General features: G+C 41.2%; 1 protein-coding gene across 1 annotated transcript in view; it reads right to left on the bottom strand.

The window, feature by feature from the left end:
* Positions 1 to 16689, bottom strand: part of cenatac (centrosomal AT-AC splicing factor) — a 34169-nt gene extending 17480 nt beyond the window's left edge. The window contains exons 1-5 of the mRNA XM_062050740.1: positions 16320 to 16689; positions 13616 to 13782; positions 1029 to 1127; positions 899 to 965; positions 773 to 835 (exon numbers count right to left, since the gene is read on the bottom strand). Coding sequence (XP_061906724.1) covers positions 773 to 835; positions 899 to 965; positions 1029 to 1127; positions 13616 to 13782; positions 16320 to 16436 — 513 coding nt within the window. The 5' untranslated portion in view covers positions 16437 to 16689. The remainder of the gene's footprint in view (positions 1 to 772; positions 836 to 898; positions 966 to 1028; positions 1128 to 13615; positions 13783 to 16319) is intronic.
* Positions 16690 to 19207: the final 2518 nt, after the last annotated feature.

Raw genomic sequence — 19207 nt, forward strand, 5'->3', positions numbered from 1 at the left:
ATATATATATATATATATATATATATATATATATATACATACATACATATACATACATACATACTGGCGCTTTATTGTGTGGACAGAAAAGCAAACCAAATTAAGCAACCACAGGTTCACATACAAGCCCAGTCGCTAATAATAAACTGACTTGCCAGCAGCTAGTAACTTTGTAGTGTAGTAACTCTACGTGGACGGCGTGGCGAAGTTGGTAGAGTGGCTGTGCCAGCAATCGGAGTGTTGCTGGTTACTGGGGTTCAATTCCCACCTTCTACCTTCCTAGTCACGTCCGTTGTGTCCTTGGGCAAGACACTTCACCCTTTGCCTCTGATGGCTGCTGGTAGCGCCTTGCATGGCAGCTCCCGCCATCAGTGTGTGAATGTGTGTGTGAATGGGTAAATGTGGAAATACTGTCAAAGCGCTTTGAGTACCTTGAAGGTAGAAAAGCGCTATACAAGTACAACCCATTTATCATTTATTTACTTGTCATTTAATGTACATTTTCTTTGTACATTCCTGCTCTGTTTGTTCCAGTGACTCATCAGCTGCTTTTCCACTTCTATGATATGGACTGAGGGTCACACAGGACAAAAATTAACTGCGCGTTAAGAAAAAACGGTGCCATTAAGGAAACCCTCAGTAACTGGTTATCGCATTGACTTTGACAGCCCTAAAGTTAGCACTGAAAAGTATGCCCCTGTGTTGCATGAGAAAATAATAACAGGCAAAGCCACAGTTATGGATACCGCCACTGCATCCTGTGAAAACAAACCTCTAAAAGAGACTCGAGGAGTTCTTGTCGCTGTCTCTCCTGGGCCCGGATGGACTCTGCTTGCTGAAGACACAAAGAGAAAAGCTGAAGTCTGCTAAGAAGCCTTTCAGAGTTATTGTCTATTACCTGTTTAATGTACTCATCCTCCTTCTCCACATATGTTTCCAAAACATTGGCCACCTCAGCTTTGAACCTAAAGGAACATCAGTGGATTTATATATTTTAACCCTATTTTTTCAGTCAACACAAGGCTTACTTTTCAGTCTCCTCTTGTGTGATGATGACTTTGTCTCTCAGCTTGGGATCAGCCTTGTTTTCCCACCAGAACTTGTGAGTGTTCTTCTTGTGTTCTCGTCTGAAATCGGAGACATTTGAAAGGTCAGAGTTCCCAGGTAATCGTAAATAAAAACAAAATACAATGATTTGTAAATCTTTTTCAACCTATATTGAATTGAATAGACTGCAAAGACAAGATATTTAACGTTCGAACTGGTAAACTTTGTTATTTTTTGCAAATATTAGCTCATTTGGAATTTGATGCCTGCAACATGTTTCAAAAAAGCTTGCACAAGTGGCAAAAAAGACTGAGAAAGTTGAGGAATGCTCATCAAACACCTGTTTGGAACATCCCACAGGTGAACAGGCTAATTGGGAACAGGTGGGTGCCATGATTGGGTATAAAAGCAGCTTCCATGAAATGCTCAGTCATTCACAAACAAGGATGGGGCTATTACGCTTTAGCCTCTCACGCACACTTTCCACCACCCCACTATTTAAGAAGTACTGCATTAAAGGGGCTGATTGGAACTTGCTCACATTTTTATTGGTTCTTGATTATTTTCTTTCACGCCCCCCTGTGTACTACTTGCTTGGTATAAACGATTTGCTTGCAGAACAGAATTGCTATTGCGACATCCAGTGGACACATTTAGAACAGCAGGTTCTTTCATTTGAAAAAGCAGCTCAGTTTCACACTCAGCAAACTCATTTTGTGGGCCGGATTGAACCTGTTGGATGGCCTAATCCGGCCCGCAGGCCGCATTTTTGACATCCCTGAGATATACCACCACGCCCCCCATACATATATTTAATAATGCATCTCAGAATTGGTATAAGGTACTGAAATGTACTGCTTTTCAGTATTTCCATTAATATATGTATTGTTTTTAATTTAGCTTAATAATGAAATTCAAAAAAATCATTAATTCATTGAAAGATAAATACAATTGTAGCAAATGTTTTTTTAATGATTACAAATTTTTAAAATTATGAATAATATTCTGAATTACAAAATAAACATTTACAGTAATAGGGAGTCCGACCAGGTTTTGCAAAGCATATCCTTGGAAAACAAATTATTACTCAGCGATGTGATTGCACGGAAACACACAAACACACCATGTCCCCTAAAAATTGCAAATAAAAATCCATCATTTCCAAAGGTCCCAAATAGTGTATTTTCAAATGATAATGTGTTTGTGAATAAATAAGGATTTAAAATGTGAACAAACTGAAATCAATTGACACTGCAACAACTTTATTTGTGTACAAAACTCAAAACCAGTGAAGTTGGCACGTTGTGTAAATGGTAAATAAAAACAGAATACAATGATTTGCAAATCCTTTTCAACGTATATTCAATTGAATAGACTGCAAAGACGAGATACTTAATGTTCGAACTGGTAAACTTTGTTATTTTTTGCAAATATTAACTCATTTGGAATTTGATGCCTGCAACATGTTTCAAAAAAACTGGCACAAGTGGCAAAAAAGACTGCGAAAGTTGAGGAATGGTCATCAAACACTTATTTGGAACATCCCACAGGTGAACAGGCTAATTGGAAACAGGTGGATGCCATGATTGGGTATACAGTAAAAGCAGCTTCCATGAAATGCTCAGTCATTCACAAACAAGGATGGGGCGAGGGTCACCACTTTGTCAACAAATGAGTGAGCAAATTGTTTAAGAACAACATTTCTCAACCAGCTATTTCAAGGAATTTAGGGATTTCACCATCTAAGGTCTGTAATATCATCAAAAAGTTCAGAGAATCTGGAGAAATCACTGCACGTAAGCGATGATATTAAGGAACTTCAATCCATCAGGCGGTACTGCATCAAAAAACTGACATAAGCTCAGGAAAACTTCAGAAAACCACTGTCAGTAACTAGAGTTTGTCACTACATCTGTAAGTGCAAGTTAAAACTCTACTATGCAAACGAAAGCCATTTATCAACAACACCCAGAAATGCTGCCGGCTTCGCTGGGCACGAGCTTATCTAAGATGGACTGATGCAAAGTGAAAAAGTGTTCTGTGGTCTGGCGAGTCCACATTTCTAATTGTTTTTGGAAACTGTGGACGTCGTGTCCTCCGGACCAAAGAGGAAAAGAACCATTCGGATTGTTCTAGGCGCTAAGTTGAAAAGCCAGCATCTGTGATGGTATGGGGGTGCATTAGTGCCCAAAGCATGGGTAACTTACACATCTGGGAAGGCACCATTAATGCTGAAAGGTACATACAGGTTTTGGGGCAACATATGTTGTCATCCAAGCAACGTTATCATGGACGCCCCTGCTTATTTCAGCAAGACAATGCCAAGCCATGTGTTACAACAGCGTGGCTTCGTAGTAAAAGAGTGCAGGTACTAGACTGGCCTGCCTGTAGTCCAGACCTGTCTCCCATTGAAAATGTGTGGCACAATATGAAGCATAAATTACCACAACTGAGACCCCCGGACTGTTGAACAACTTAAGCTGTACATCAAGCAAGAATGGGAAAGAATTCCACCTGAAAAGCTTAAAAAATATGTCTCCTCAGTTCCCAAGCGTTTACGGAGTGTAGTTAAAAGGAAAGGCCATGTAACACAGTGGTAAAATTGCCCCATTGACAACTTTTTTTGCAATGTGTTGCTGCCATTAGATTGAAAGTCAATGATTATTTGCAAAAAAAAATATGTTTCTCAGTCCCAACATTAAATATCTTGTATTTGCAGTCTATTCAATTGAATGTAAGTTTAAAAGGATTTGCAAATCATTGTATTCTGCTTTTATTTACCATTTACACAACATGCCAACTTCACTGCTTTTGGGTTATATATTACTATATATATATACATATACATATATATATATATATATATATATATATATGTATATATATATATATATATATATATATATATATGTATATATATATATATATATATATATATATATATATATATATGTATATATATATATATACAAATATATATATATATATATATGTATATGTATATATATATATATATATATATATATACACACATATATATATATATATATATATATACACACATATATATATATATATATATATATATATATATATATATACACACATATATATATATATATATATATATATATATATATATATATATATATATATATATATATATATATATATATATATATATATATATATATATATATATATAATATATATATATATATACATACATATATATATATATATATATATATATATATATATATATATATATATATATATATATATATATACACTACCGTTCAAAAGTTTGGGGTCACCCAAACAATTTTGTGGAATAGCCTTCATTTCTAAGAACAAGAATAGACTGTCGAGTTTCAGATGAAAGTTCTCTTTTTCTGGCCATTTTGAGCGTTTAATTGACCCCACAAATGTGATGCTCCAGAAACTCAATCTGCTCAAAGGAAGGTCAGTTTTGTAGCTTCTGTAACGAGCTAAACTGTTTTCAGATGTGTGAACATGATTGCACAAGGGTTTTATAAGCATCAATTAGCCTTCTGAGCCAATGAGCAAACACATTGTACCATTAGAACACTGGTGTACGAAAGCCTATTGTGTGCCTTTAACCAGTTTTGTAATGTTCCTATGCATTTAGGTTGATAGGTCAATCTGTGACGTCATTTCCCCTTTAAAGCACGTCTTTATCAGAATAGCCGGTTTCAATCAGTGGTGGCAGCCAGCCTTGTGTGCGTTGACGACTAAATGTAAGTTTTGTCACATACTGTTACAGCATTTGAACTGACTGTCGTGCCTTGCTACTTCTGCAAATGTTTGGTGCATTGTATGCTAAGATCAGTTGTTTTTGGGTCGATTGAGAGCTAAATAGTCTCGTTCACGGCGTTTACATTCACGTGTAGTTTATTTAACGTCATTGCAACTGCGATGGCTGAGTTTGGCCTTTAGATGGCGACAGAGACCACATAATCGCCATGTATGGCTCTGAAGCTTAGAAACTTGTTGGAAGTTCATACATAGTTAAATGCAGTATATATGTTGTTATGCACACCTTTATATTATATTATATTATATTATGTTATATTATGTATGCATATCCATGTATATTGCTGCATATTAATGAGTATATAATTGGATTGTAATTTTTCCTCTTTTCTTTTCTTGTGGGCGGTATAGCTCGGTTGGTAGAGTGGCCGTGCCATCAACCTGAGGGTTGCAGGTTCGATCCCCGCTTCCGCCATCCTAGTCACTGCCGTTGTGTCCTTGGGCAAGACACTTTACCCACCTGCTCCCAGTGCCACCCACACTGGTTTAAATGTAACTTAGATATTGGGTTTTCACTATGTAAAGCGCTTTGAGTCACTAGAGAAAAGCGCTATATAAATATAATTCACTTCACTTCACTTCTTTATTTGTTTAGACCACACACACACACACAAAACCATACACATTCAAATCTACCTTTCAGCAATAAAGATGATTAAAGGATTCTCTGGCCGGAATCTGTCCATTGTGTCCCAACTCTAAAAGAACTACTATCCCTTCCTTACATTGGTCCTTCGAGCCGGATAGAGTTCCACCATCAGACACTATGGAGTCATCACCTGCTGATCACCAGCCCTCTGTCAGGCCAAAGAGAGACATTCGACTACCACAGCATTTGGCCCCTTACGTTGTCACCCTCCTTCCCTCTCAACTGCCTGCTGCCCAAATCTCCTCACTACCAGTAGGACAACACGGTGAAGCAAGGCCAACCAGAGCTAGGAGTGCGTCAAGAGTACCAGTCATCTGCTTCTTCACGTCGATCCTCTCGGCGATCGCATGGGCTTCAACTGCTCCAAAATATTCCGGATGTTCAAACAGCTGCCCTAGAGGAGCGAATTAAAGGTTTGGAGCTTGCTGACCTACAGCAAGAAATAGAGGGGGAAAGGAAAGCTGACTTGGAGGCGAAGAGATTGGATGCACAAGCTAAAGAAGGACAAAGACTACAAGAGGATGCTCACCTTGCCAAGGAGAGTATGGCAAGGGAAATGGAACGGCGCAGACGCTTAAAGAAACTGGAGAAAGACTTACACATTGCCCGTATTGTCAAGTCTTTCGTGTCGGAGTCTGAAGATGATGCAATTTCAACAACATCAGCTCCGCCCGCTGCTGACATGCTTCAGCTCCCATCAATAACTCCAATGAAATCTGCTGCCGCTATCCCGATTACACAGCCATTGACATCGATTCCCATTCCTGTCCAAGGTGCACAAACTTGTGTCCCGACTTTAGTAGCCCCCACTACAGCTCCTGTCTCTGTCACCTTGCCTGCATCTGGGTCTTTCACAAGTCAACATATACCAGTCTTTCCCACATGTAGTTATGCATCAACAATGACAAATGCAGCCGCAGTGCCACAAACCATGCAAACTTCTGTACCACAACCACCAGTTCCAGCTGGTGCACCTCCTCCTGCTGGGCAGTATGTTCAATACACATTACCATCTGCTACTCCAGCCCCGGCAGCACCACCCTGGTCCTACCCGGGTATCGAGACGCTGATCGCTACATCCTATGGCATTCCCAAACCAGTACTTCCAAGGTTTGAGAGTGGCCGGGAAAGTGATTTTGCCCTACTCAAGATGGCGCTAGAGAACTTGATGAATAGTCATCCTCACCTCAGCGAGCAATATAAATATCAAGTTCTACTAAATCAGCTCAAACTCCCTAACGCTCTGCAGTTAGCCAAGTCATTCATGTATGACCCAAACCCGTACACTGCTGCGCTAGGGGCTCTACAAGACAAATATGGCCAGCCTAGACAACTAGTACAGAGTGAACTAGGAGCTATTCTTAACTCACCAGCCATCAGAGTGGGAGATGCAGAAGCTTTCGACACCTTCGCTCTCTCAGTTCAGACCTTAGTTGGTATGTTGCGGACTTTAGAGGGACCCCTTGGATACGAGCTCAAATGTGGTTCTCACGTTGACCGCCTCATAAGTAAAATGCCTCCTGCTCACCGAGACGGATTTATGGAATACTGTCTTTGTCGAGGCATTCTACAGCCAGGTACCAACCAAACTTACACCCTGCCCGACCTGGCATCCTGGCTCCAAGTTAAAGCTCAAGCTAAGCGCCTGGCCAGCCGAGTCACTCACCTCTACAACCCGGGGCCTCCTCCTGCCAAGAGGGATTATAATAGTCCATGGCCCAAACAAAGGACAGCATCAATTCTCTTATGTTCTGGTGAAACCGGTAGCAGCCAGAGCACCAATCTGACAAAGTCACAACCCTTTAAACCTAGTCCTTATTGTCCATTTTGCAACAGTAAGGAGCATTATCTCAACTCATGCCTGGACTTCAAGAAACTGAATACCAGTGAGATCAATAAGTGGATCCAAGAAGGTAACAGATGTTGGAAGTGCGGTCGTGGCCACAAAGCTGCAGCATGTACGCTTAAACGCCCTTGTAACTTATGCAAAGAGACGCACCTCACAGTACTGCATGACACGATCCAAGAGTCATCTCAACAAGTCCTGATGATGAGTAACCAAAATCCCACAGTCTACCTGGAACAGCCTCAAAGCCCTCAAAAGAGTTTTGCTGGAAGTTGTTAAAGTGCTCTTACAAAATGGAGACCGCACTCTAGAGACATTTGCTGTGCTCGATGATGGTTCTGAAAGAACACTCATCCTCCCCTATGCAGTAGAGCAACTACAACTTGCTAAGCATCCTGAAACCCTTCACCTGAGAACTGTTCAACAAGAAGTGAAATGGCTCAATGGTTCGTCAGTCAGCCTTCATGTCTCCCCCATCTTCAAGCCAAGCAAGAAGTATTGGATTAAAAATGCCTTCACAGCTGAGAATCTGAGCCTATCTCAGCACACATATCCAGTAGCGGCCCTCCAAAAATGCTACGATCACCTCAAAGACCTTCCTTTGCTGCCTATCCATCGAGCGCAACCGCTACTCCTCATAGGTTCTGATATGTCACAGCTTCTTGCTCCTACAGAGCCGGTGCGAGCAGGCCCATCTGGCGGGCCCATAGCAGTCTGTACCAACCTAGGCTGGTCCCTACAAGGTCCGTCTGTGATTTATGCATCTTCCCATCAGCCTTCCTGTCTGCACGTTACCACTGAATCCCCATATACTGGACTTTTCAAGAATGTGGAACGTCTCTGGCAGATCGATACTCTCCCTTACGTCAGCGAGAAGATTGCATCTCGTTCCAAGCAAGACCAACAAGGTCTCTCTCTTTTACAGACTGACTCTAAGCGTGTACCTGTTGATGGTATCCAGCGCTATGCGACACCCCTGTTACGTCGCCAGCCAAGCACTATGCTATGTGCACCCTCAGATGCTGTAGTGCCAAACTTAGGCAGCATTGAACGCAGGTTGGCCAAAGACCCTCACCTTGCAACCTCTTATCGTAGAGAGATGGACAAACTTATCAAAACAGGATACGTTGCTGAGATTCCTTCAGAGGAGGCAGCAAAGAGTACTGAGTCGTGGTACGTACCACATCATATGGTGCACCACAATGGGAAAGACAGAGTGGTCTTCAACTGTTCTTTCTCCTACAATGGCCAGTCTTTGAATGATCATCTCCTCCCTGGACCAACGTTGGGCCCTACTATGATTGGAGTCCTCTTGCGGTTCCGATGTCATGCAACAGCCATAAGCGGGGATATCAAGTCAATGTTTCACCAGATCCGCTTACTTGACCATGATAAACCACTCCTTCGATTCCTGTGGCGGAACATGGACAGGGAATCTAGAGCGCAGATCTTTGAATGGCAGGTCCTACCTTTCGGAACAACCTGCAGCCCCTGTTGTGCAGTGTACGCCTTACAGCAGCACGTCAGGGACTATGAGCCACCAGACTCTCTGCTCATGCAAGTGGTTGAGCACTCCTTCTATGTGGATAATTGCCTCCACAGTCTGAGTAAGGTTGAAGAAGCCAAAGCTCTCATTGACACTCTGCGTGAACTTCTTAGCGAGGGAGGTTTCGAGATCCGACAGTTGGCTAGCAACATGCCAGAAGTTGGGGCCCATCTACCACCTGATGCGCGCTCAGCAACTAGTGAGCTGTGGTTATCCAAAGCAAGTGATAACCTCCACGAACCCACCCTTGGACTATGCTGGGATTGTTTGAATGACACTCTGAGTTTCAAGCGTCACACACCAGAATCATCAGCTGCCACTTTTCGAAATGTCTACAGTGTCCTGGCCAACCTTTATGACCCCCTAGGATTCATTGTACCATTTACCACTCGTTGTAAGGTGCTCATCCAAGATATGTGGAAGTCCAACCTCGGCTGGGACGACCAGATCCAGCCTGCAGATCTCCTTGACAAGTGGTCAACCTGGGTACGTGAGATTCCCACTTTACAACAATTTAAGGTGCCCCATTCCTATGTACCTTTTACTGTGAACACTCCCACTGCAACCAGACATATTCACATCTTCTGCGATGCCTCCGAGCGCGCCTATGGGTCAGTGGCCTTTATGCAGTCAGTAGATGACAATCAGCACACCCATGTGTCTTTCGTGTTCGCCAGATCACAAGTTTCACCGAAAAAGCAACTATCCATCCCGCGACTAGAGCTCAGTGCTGCACTTACAGGAGCACAGCTGGCCAAAGTGATAGAGACAGAGCTCGGTGTCCCTTCAGATCGCATCACGCTATGGTCAGACTCAACGACCGTGCTGCACTGGATCAGATCAGAATCGTGTCGCTTCAAAGTATTTGTGGGGAATCGCATCACCGAAATCCAAACCCTAACAAACCCCACTCAGTGGCTTTATGTTGATTCTCTGAACAATCCAGCAGACGATATCACTCGTGGACTCACCCTGCAGGAAATGATCCAAGAGCACCGCTGGAATAAGGGCCCGCACTTCCTTTACCTGCCAGAAAATGAGTGGCCCAATTTGCCTACATCTGACCTGGAACCGGATGCCACAGAGCTGAGGAAATCCGCCTTCGTTGGAACTATTTCCTGTGCTTCATCCACTCAGCTTACTGATTTCAGTAAGTTCTCCACATGGAAACAGCTTCTACAAGAGACAGCTAGCTCCCTTCATGGGGCGGCTGATGCTGGTGCTTCATCCCCACCTTCCGCCGTGGATTTTCTGCAAGAACGTAACAAGTGGAGGAACGATGGCAAGACCCTTTTGGCTGGTCAAGTTGTCTTGATAGTGGATCCTCAACTCCCCCGAGGATCGTGGCCTGTAGGACGGATCACTCAGACACATCCAGGAGCAGATGGACGGGTCCGGACTGCCAGAATACAAGTGAAGAATCGCACCTACCTTCGCCCAGTCGCCCGACTGATCATGCTTCCACCTCTTGATGACGAGGACACTACCTCATAGACTTTCTTCTAGTTTCAACTGCCATACGGACAGTTGGGGGCGGCTGTGTACGAAAGCCTATTGTGTGCCTTTAACCAGTTTTGTAATGTTCCTATGCATTTAGGTTGATAGGTCAATCTGTGACGTCATTTCCCCTTTAAAGCACGTCTTTGTCAGAATAGCCGGTTTCAATCAGTGGTGGCAGCCAGCCTTGTGTGCGTTGACGACTAAATGTAAGTTTTGTCACATACTGTTACAGCATTTGAACTGACTGTCGTGCCTTGCTACTTCTGCAAATGTTTGGTGCATTGTATGCTAAGATCAGTTGTTTTTGGGTCGATTGAGAGCTAATTAGTCTCGTTGACGGCGTTTACATTCACGTGTAGTTTTTTTTTGTTTTTTTTAAATAAATGTTTTTATTGAATTTGACAGGTATTACACTATACAATAGAACAGTAATCACATTTTCCTTTTTTTTTTTTCTTCCCCCACCCACTTCCAAGAACAGCAACCCAACACACACCCCATACACACACAACCCCCAATTTTCTCCTTACGTGTAGTTTATTTAACGTCATTGCAACTGCGATGGCGGAGTTTGGCCTATAGATGGCGACAGAGACCACATAATCGCCATGTATGGCTCTGAAGCTTAGAAACTTGTTGGAAGTTCATACATAGTTAAATGCAGTATATATGTTGTTGTTATGCACACCTTTATATTATATTATATTATATTATATTATATTATGTTATATTATGTATGCATATCCATGTATATTGCTGCATATTAATGAGTATATAATTGGATTGTAATTTTTCCTCTTTTTTTTATTTGTTTAGACCACACACACACACACACACAAAACCATACACATTCAAATCTACCTTTCAGCAATAAAGATGATTAAAGGATTCTCTGGCCGGAATCTGTCCATTGTGTCCCAACTCTAAAAGAACTACTATCCCTTCCTTACAACTGGAGTGATAGTTGCTGGAAATGGGCCTCTATACACCTATGTAGATATTGCACCAAAAACCAGACATTTGCAGCTAGAATAGTCATTTACCACATTAGCAATGTATAGAGTGTATTTCTTTAACGTTAAGACTAGTTTAAAGTTATCTTCATTGAAAAGTACAGTGCTTTTCCTTCAAAAATAAGGACATTTCAATGTGACCCCAAACTTTTGAACGGTAGTGTATATACACACATACATACATACACATATATATATATATATATATATATATATATATATATATATATATATATATATATATATATATATATATATATATATATATATATATATATATATATATATACATACATACATGTATCTCACGGCACACTAGTGTGCCGCGGCACAGTGGTTGAAAAACACTGATTTAGACAAGATTTAAGTTAAACGTTAAAGGCCTACTGAAATGAATTGTTTTTATTTAAACTGGGATAGCAGATCCATTCTATGTGTCATACTTGATTATTTCGCGATATTGCCATATTTTTGCTGAAAGGATTTAGTAGAGAACAACGACGATAATGTTCGAAACTTTTGGTCGCTGATAAAAAAAAGCCTTGCCCCTACCGGAAGTAGCGTGATGTCACAAGCTGGAGTGCTGCTCACATTTCCCTATTGTTTACACCAGCAGTGAGAGAGATTCGGACCGAGAAAGCGACGATTACCCCATTAATTTGAGCAAGGATGAAAGATTTGTGGATGAGGAAAGTGAGAGTGAAAGACTATAGTGCAGTGCAGGACGTATCTTTTTTCGCTCTGACCGTAACTTAGGTACAAGGGTTCATTGGATTCCACACTTTCTCCTTTTTCTATTGTGGATCACGGATTTGTATTTTAAACCACCTCGTATACTATATCCTCTTGAAAATGAGAGTCGAGAACGCGAAATGGACATTCACAGTGACTTTAATCTCCACGACAATACATCGGCGAAACACTTTAGTTACGGAGCTAACGTGATAGCATCGGGCTCAAATGCAGATATAAACAAAAGAAATAAACCCCTGACTGGAAAAATAAACAAAAAATCAACAATACTATTAAACCCTGGACATGTAAATACACGGTTAATGCTTTCCAGCTTGGCGAAGATTAAAAATGCTGTTGCTAACAACGCCATTGAAGCTAACTTAGCAACGGGACCTCACAGAGCTATGATAAAAACATTAGCGCTCCACCTACGCCAGCCAGCCCTCATCTGCTCATCAACACCCGTGCTCACCTGCGTTCCAGCGATCGACGGAAGGACGAAGGACTTCACCTGATCATCCGTGCGGTTGGCGGCTAGCGTCGGCTAGCGTCGGCTAGCGTCGGCTCGCGTCGGCTAGCGCGTCTGCTATCCAAGTCAAAGTCCTCCTGGTTGTGTTGCTACAGCCAGCCGCTAATACACCGATCCCACCTACAACTTTCTTCTTTGCAGTCTTCATTGTTCATTAAACGAATTGCAAAAGATTCACCAACACAGATGTCCAGAATACTGTGGAATTTTGAGATGAAAACAGAGCTTTTTTGTATCGGATTCAAAGGTGTACCAATACTTCCGTTTAACTAGTGACGTCACTCGCATACGTCATCATACAAAGACGTTTTCAACCGGAAGTTTAGCGGGAAATTTAAAATTGCACTTTATAAGTTAACCCGGCCGTATTGGCATGTGTTGCAATGTTAAGATTTCATCATTGATATATAAACTATCAGACTGCGTGGTCGGTAGTAGTGGGTTTCAGTAGGCCTTTAAAGTACCAATGATTGTCACACACACACTAGGTGTGGTGAAATTTGTCCTCTGCATTTGACCCATCCCCTTGTTCACCCCCTGGGAGATGAGGGGAGCAGTGGGCACCGCCGCGCCCGGGAATCATTTTTGGTGATTTAACCCCCAATTCCAACCCTTGATGCTGAGTGCCAAACAGGGAGGTAGGTAATGGGTCCCATTTTTATAGTCTTTGGTATGACTCGGCCGGGGTTTGAACTCACAACCTAACGATCTCAGGGCGGACACTCTAACCACTAGGCCAGTAGTACAATTATAGCACCAACATTTTGGTGTGGGAGCGGGATAACGTCATTAGTCAGAATATTTATGAAGATAATATAAAGTACAAAAACAACCGAAGAATAAGTGCTTATTATATTTTAACAGAAGTTTAGAAATGTCCTTAAAGATGAGCATGGGTGTAGAAGGAACTCACGTTGCCATGTGCTCCAACAAGCCCCCATGTAACACAGTCATGTTACCATCAGTAACATCTCGCTCCACTTCCAGCCCACAGCAGTAACACCAGAAGGTTTTCTTCTGCCCAGTGCTATCACATTTTTCCACTTCGGGTTTTTTGAGTGTTCGACGGACTTCTTTCACCTGGAAGACAAATATGTTGATGGCAAATTAGAAACCCCAATGGTATTTATCTCCTGTTAGAATTTGAAAATATACTGTACTTGATGGACTTAATTGTTTGTTCCAACTAAAAAAATCATGGATTTTGACACTTAGAAGTATGCTAACTCCTTCGATATTAGCATGCTAATATTTTATGCTAGCATTTTTGCTATTTTATTATTATAAACCTAAAATTCATGGTTTTGACACGTCTCCATCTTGCAAGTAAGTATACAAACTGTTCCCATTTACACAAGCTAATGTTAACTTGTTGATGTTAACATCATAACTAATTTTGTAAGTTTAAACCTAAAAATCATGGATTTTGATGCCAACTTAAAAGTATGCTAACCCTTCGATATTAAGATGCTTACATTTTATGCTAGCATGTTTGCTATTCTATTCATGTAAACCTAAAATTCATGGGTTTTGAAACATGTCTCCTACTGCAAATGTACTAACCGTTCCCATTATAACACGCTAACGTTAGCATGCTAACATTTTAACTTTTGATTTAATTTTGTATGTTTAAATCTAAAACTCATGGATTGTAATACTTGGCGCAATCCTAAAAGTATGTTACCTTCGTTTATGTTATCACGCTAAGGTTCTGTTAGCATTTTTGCTAATCTTATTCGTATAAACTTAAAATTCCTGGGTTTTGAGACACGTCTCCATCTTGCAAGTAAGTATACAAACTGTTCCCATTCAAACAAGCTAATGTTAGCTCGTTGATGTTAATATCTTAACTAATTAACCTAAAAATCATGGATTTTGATACTTGGCGCAATCTTAGAAGTATGTTAACTTCTAACGTTGGCATGCTTATGTTTTTGCTCATTATTATTCGTATGAACCTAAAACTCATGGATTTTGAGATATGTCTCCCTATCGCAAGCAAGCATGCTAACTGTTTCTATTATAACAAGCTAACGTGAGCCTGCAAACTTTTCCTATTACAACAAGCTAACATTAGCATGCTAACTGTTCCTACAAAACAAGCTAACGTTAGCGTGCTAATTGTTCCTATCATAGACATCTTATAAGTAGACGCAGCATCGACCGCTACTGCCTACTGCCGCTGACGAGACGCGGGGCCGCCATCTTGGAGTGGTGATCCGCTCCACTCAGTGCAATTCATTTGGCAGGAGCAATGAACTGTCAGCGCATTTAATTGATTTTACCTCACTGAATACCACTGATTTTCACGCTTTTTTTGTCATATGTGTAGCTATGATAAAGGACACATGTTTTGGCGTGTTTTATTATTCAGTTTGCTTAACAGTAATAGAATATTATTATATGCTATAAGTGACCAGACGTCCGAGATCAAACCTGGTAATAAAATCCCAGAGGAGGGGGAAAAAACGGTCAGCTATTTTTAAGTTGAAGAAACAATATGATTAGGTTTATATATACATGCGTATATCCTACATAAACAATGTATGAATACATTAGATATCTATATATCTTAGGGACCTATTGACTGTATCTCTGTTGCTGCAGCAGCAGAGTTTATTCTGTCTTGACACTTTGTATTGATATTTTGCATTACATTCTTCCCTTAAATGATAATGTTTACAGTGATTGTTTTATATGTATTTTTTATGTAAAAGCGTCTGCCAAATACTTAAACATAAACATATATAAACACCTGAAAGTCTTTATATCAGCTAAAACCACCAATCTGTTTCACTGGATTCAGAATAAAACCAAATTCTGTCTTACCCAACAATGTTAGTATTTGAATATTGTTACTTGAATACTTATTCCTGGTTACAATTACTCTGTTAAGAAAGTATTGTCTTATACTTTGCCTAAAATGACAATGCATCATAATCAGTGGCGGCTGGTGAATTTTGTTTTAGGTGGGGCTGAAAGTTTGTAAACCAAACCCCTGTAGGGGGGTCATCCTCCCCCAAAAGATTTATTTGTGATTTTCACATACAAATGAAGCATTCTGGTGCATTCTGACAAAATAATGCAGACAAAATAGAACATTTCATAGGTTTGCAGAAAACTATATAGAATATGCACACTGAAGGCATGATGCCACCATATGTTTGCAGAGAAAGGTTAGTACGTTAATGTTAAATCTTACTTGTGAAAAGTAATCCCCCGATTCCTATTTTCAACAGTCCGCTCATTTGAGCAGGAAAACGCTGAACACCAGCCCGGCATCTTTGTTTTCTACCTGTCAACTGTCAGTTTAGGCTGCTCGCCGTCTCCTCATCACCACTTCAAGATGGCGGCCGAATTTCTCGCGTCACAGCAGCCAATGCTGCGTCTACTTATAAGATGTCTATGTGTCTCCCTATCGCAAGCATGCTAACTGTTTCCATTATAACAAGCTAACATTAGCATGCTACAGTTTTGTTAGCTTTTTTCTTGTAGATTCAAACAAGCCCGGTTCAGAGAGGTTCACGTAATACCTAGCAGGCCCATTAAAAAGCACTTCAAAAGAAACGACACAAAAATGCATTTTTACAAGCAGCTAGAATAAACACATTTCTTACCTTTTCTATAAATTTCATCAGAACAAGTCTTAGTCTGCTTTGATGATTTTTCCCGAAGATGTGTTTTTTCCCGTTAAATGTTGTTTGCCGACAAATGGCACAGTAATGGGCGCCCATCTAGTCCAACTAAAATAAATCATACACATGTTATTAAAGACTAGTATGTTGTCCAAACATTACAAACATGTTCGTCTGACAATCAAAATGTAAACAATATGGCCAGGCTAAAAGATTGACAAAGGCGGAAATACCGTCTCAATATCATTTCCCCGAGAAACAATGACCAATAAGTGCGATCATTCCTCAACGCTATAACGAGGCATATATTACTATATACTTTACTTAACACACATCTAAATATCATATGAATGTATATAGAACATATGTACTTCAAACATTATGTACACATGACGACGGTAGGGTATATGCGTTAAAATGGGGAGCGGAGGACGGGAGGGGGGTGGGGGGGGTGTACAAACTGTGTGACGGTGGGAAAGTAGTGTGACACAAAGCGGAAGTTAGTTTGACGTTTGGTTACGTCATCAATGTTGACGCTGTCACGCCAAATTTCTTGTATGCTATAATCGGTGAACATCATTTGGATGATGTCACTTTCGCTAAATCACTTCTTGTTGGTTGGACTTCCGGTATTCGTCTAAAAGCAAGTCGTGCATGTTGCACTCCTATGTAATAATCTCTGTTGCCATCCTACACAAGGCAGCGTAGAAGCAATGCCGTGAGTTGTATTTAACAAGTTAAGAACATGTTAGACATGTTAAAAAAAAGTGTTATAGTGCCGATGTGTTGAATCGAATTGTCGAATTAGATACAACGTGTTCAAGTCATTCAGGCAGATGGGGGTCTCCCTCTGCTGGACATTTTGGGACATTACAGTTACATTTTGTATGTCATAGTACAGGGGGCCCCAACCTTTTCCCCAGCAGGGACCGGTTTAATGTATGCATTCTTTTAACGGACCGGCTTTCCACTTGTGCCAGATAAATACAGCAAAAATAAGTGTAAAAATACAACTCACTATAACGCTGAATTAATGGGAGCCTTTGGCTTGTTTCTTTGCATTGAGATCCCCAGCAGGTTGATGGTAAACTGCAGATGGAAATCAGCCTTTGGCTACAATCTGTCACATTTATATTTTATATGTACATTAATGTGGGATAGGTTAATTGGCAACACTAAATTGGCCCTAGTGTGTGAATGTGATTGTGAATGTTGTCTGTCTATCTGTGTTGGCCCTGTAATGAGGTGGCGACCTGTCCAGGGTGTACCCCGCCTTCCGCCCGAATGCAGCTGAGATAGGCTCCAGCACCCCCCGCAACCTTTAAAAGGGACAAGCGGCAGAACATGGATGGATGGATGTTCATTAATGTGCATTGTATCATGTCCCAAAGTTATAACAAATATAATAAATTGCAACTTCCCATGAGTAGTTTTATTGTACATCTACCGTATATATTTAAAGTTAAGTTAAAGTACCAATGATTGTCACACACACACTAGATGTGGTGAGATTATCCTCTGCATTTGACCCATCATATTGGTGTGTCTAGTGGGACAGTGTAAGTTAGTCAGAGAAAATGCAGTCGTTTATAAATTATTTATATTTCTGTGCGGCCCGGTACCAAATGCGTCACGTACCGGTCCCCGGACCTGTGGTCGGGGGCTACTGTCATAGTAGACAAATTTGTACAGAGGCAATAAGTATGTATCTCTTTATTTTTTCAGTTTTTCACCGTCCTGTCTATGAAGAAATGTCCCAAGTAAATGGTCAAAGCGGACGACACTACCCTCAACGGGCTCATCTCGGATGGCGACGAGTCCCCCTAAAGGAGAGAGGTGGACCGGCTGGCGTCCTGGTGCAGCCACAACAACCTGGAGTTGAAAGCCCAGAAAAAAGTGTACATGATCTTGGACTTCAGGAAAGTCAAAGCCCCACCATCCCCCCTCACCCTGATTGACTCTCCCACCCCCATCTCCATTGTAATCTCCATCCGTACCACCATCACCCAGGACCTCAAGTGGGAGCCGACCATCAGCTCCCTCATCAAGAAGGCCCAGCAGAGGATGTACTTCCTGCGGCAGCTGAAGAAACTAAAGGTGCCGACCGAGATGCTGGTGCAGTTCTACTCGACCATCATCGAGTCCATCCTCACCTCCTCCATCACTGTGTTATTCCCCGGCGCCACATCGACTGCAGCGCATCGTACGAGCTGCTGAGAAGGTTAATGGCTGCAAGCTCCCATCCCTCCAGGACCTGTTCTCCTCCAGGACCAGGAGGAATGTGGGTCGGATCACAGCTGACTCTTCTCACCCTGGACACAAACTATTCTCACCTCTCCCCTAAGGCAGGAGACTACGGTCCATCCAGACCCACACCTCCCGCCACCTGAACAGTTTTTTCCCCTCGGCCATCAGGCACATGAAAAATAACAAGATCTGATAGCTCAGTTACAGTTCATGTTATTCTATTCTGTGTTATATGTTTTATGTTGCACGATTGCTCCAAGTAAAATTCCTAGTTTGTGAACCCCTTCTCAAACAATGGCATTAAAACCTCTTCTGATTCGGATTCTGATTCTGATTCAAGCTTACAACAAGGTTCTCTTCATTGACTTTGGTTTGGCTTGGTGCTGAGTCTGCGTATCTACACCTCCAACGAGAACACACAAAAATGACAATAATACTCAGGAACACAGTATTTGAGATACGCAGTGGCTAATTAACTTGAGAAAAAAATACAAGACATAACAACACTAAATGACAAATATTAAAGGAAATCATACATCTTTGTTTTTTTCCTAAATATGTATATATATATATTTTTTTTTTTACAAAACTTGATATTTATGCAATGCGGAACTATTTATTAC

This window comes from Entelurus aequoreus, linkage group LG06 (assembly GCF_033978785.1).
Source record: "Entelurus aequoreus isolate RoL-2023_Sb linkage group LG06, RoL_Eaeq_v1.1, whole genome shotgun sequence".
NCBI classification, from domain to species: Eukaryota; Metazoa; Chordata; class Actinopteri; order Syngnathiformes; family Syngnathidae; genus Entelurus; species Entelurus aequoreus.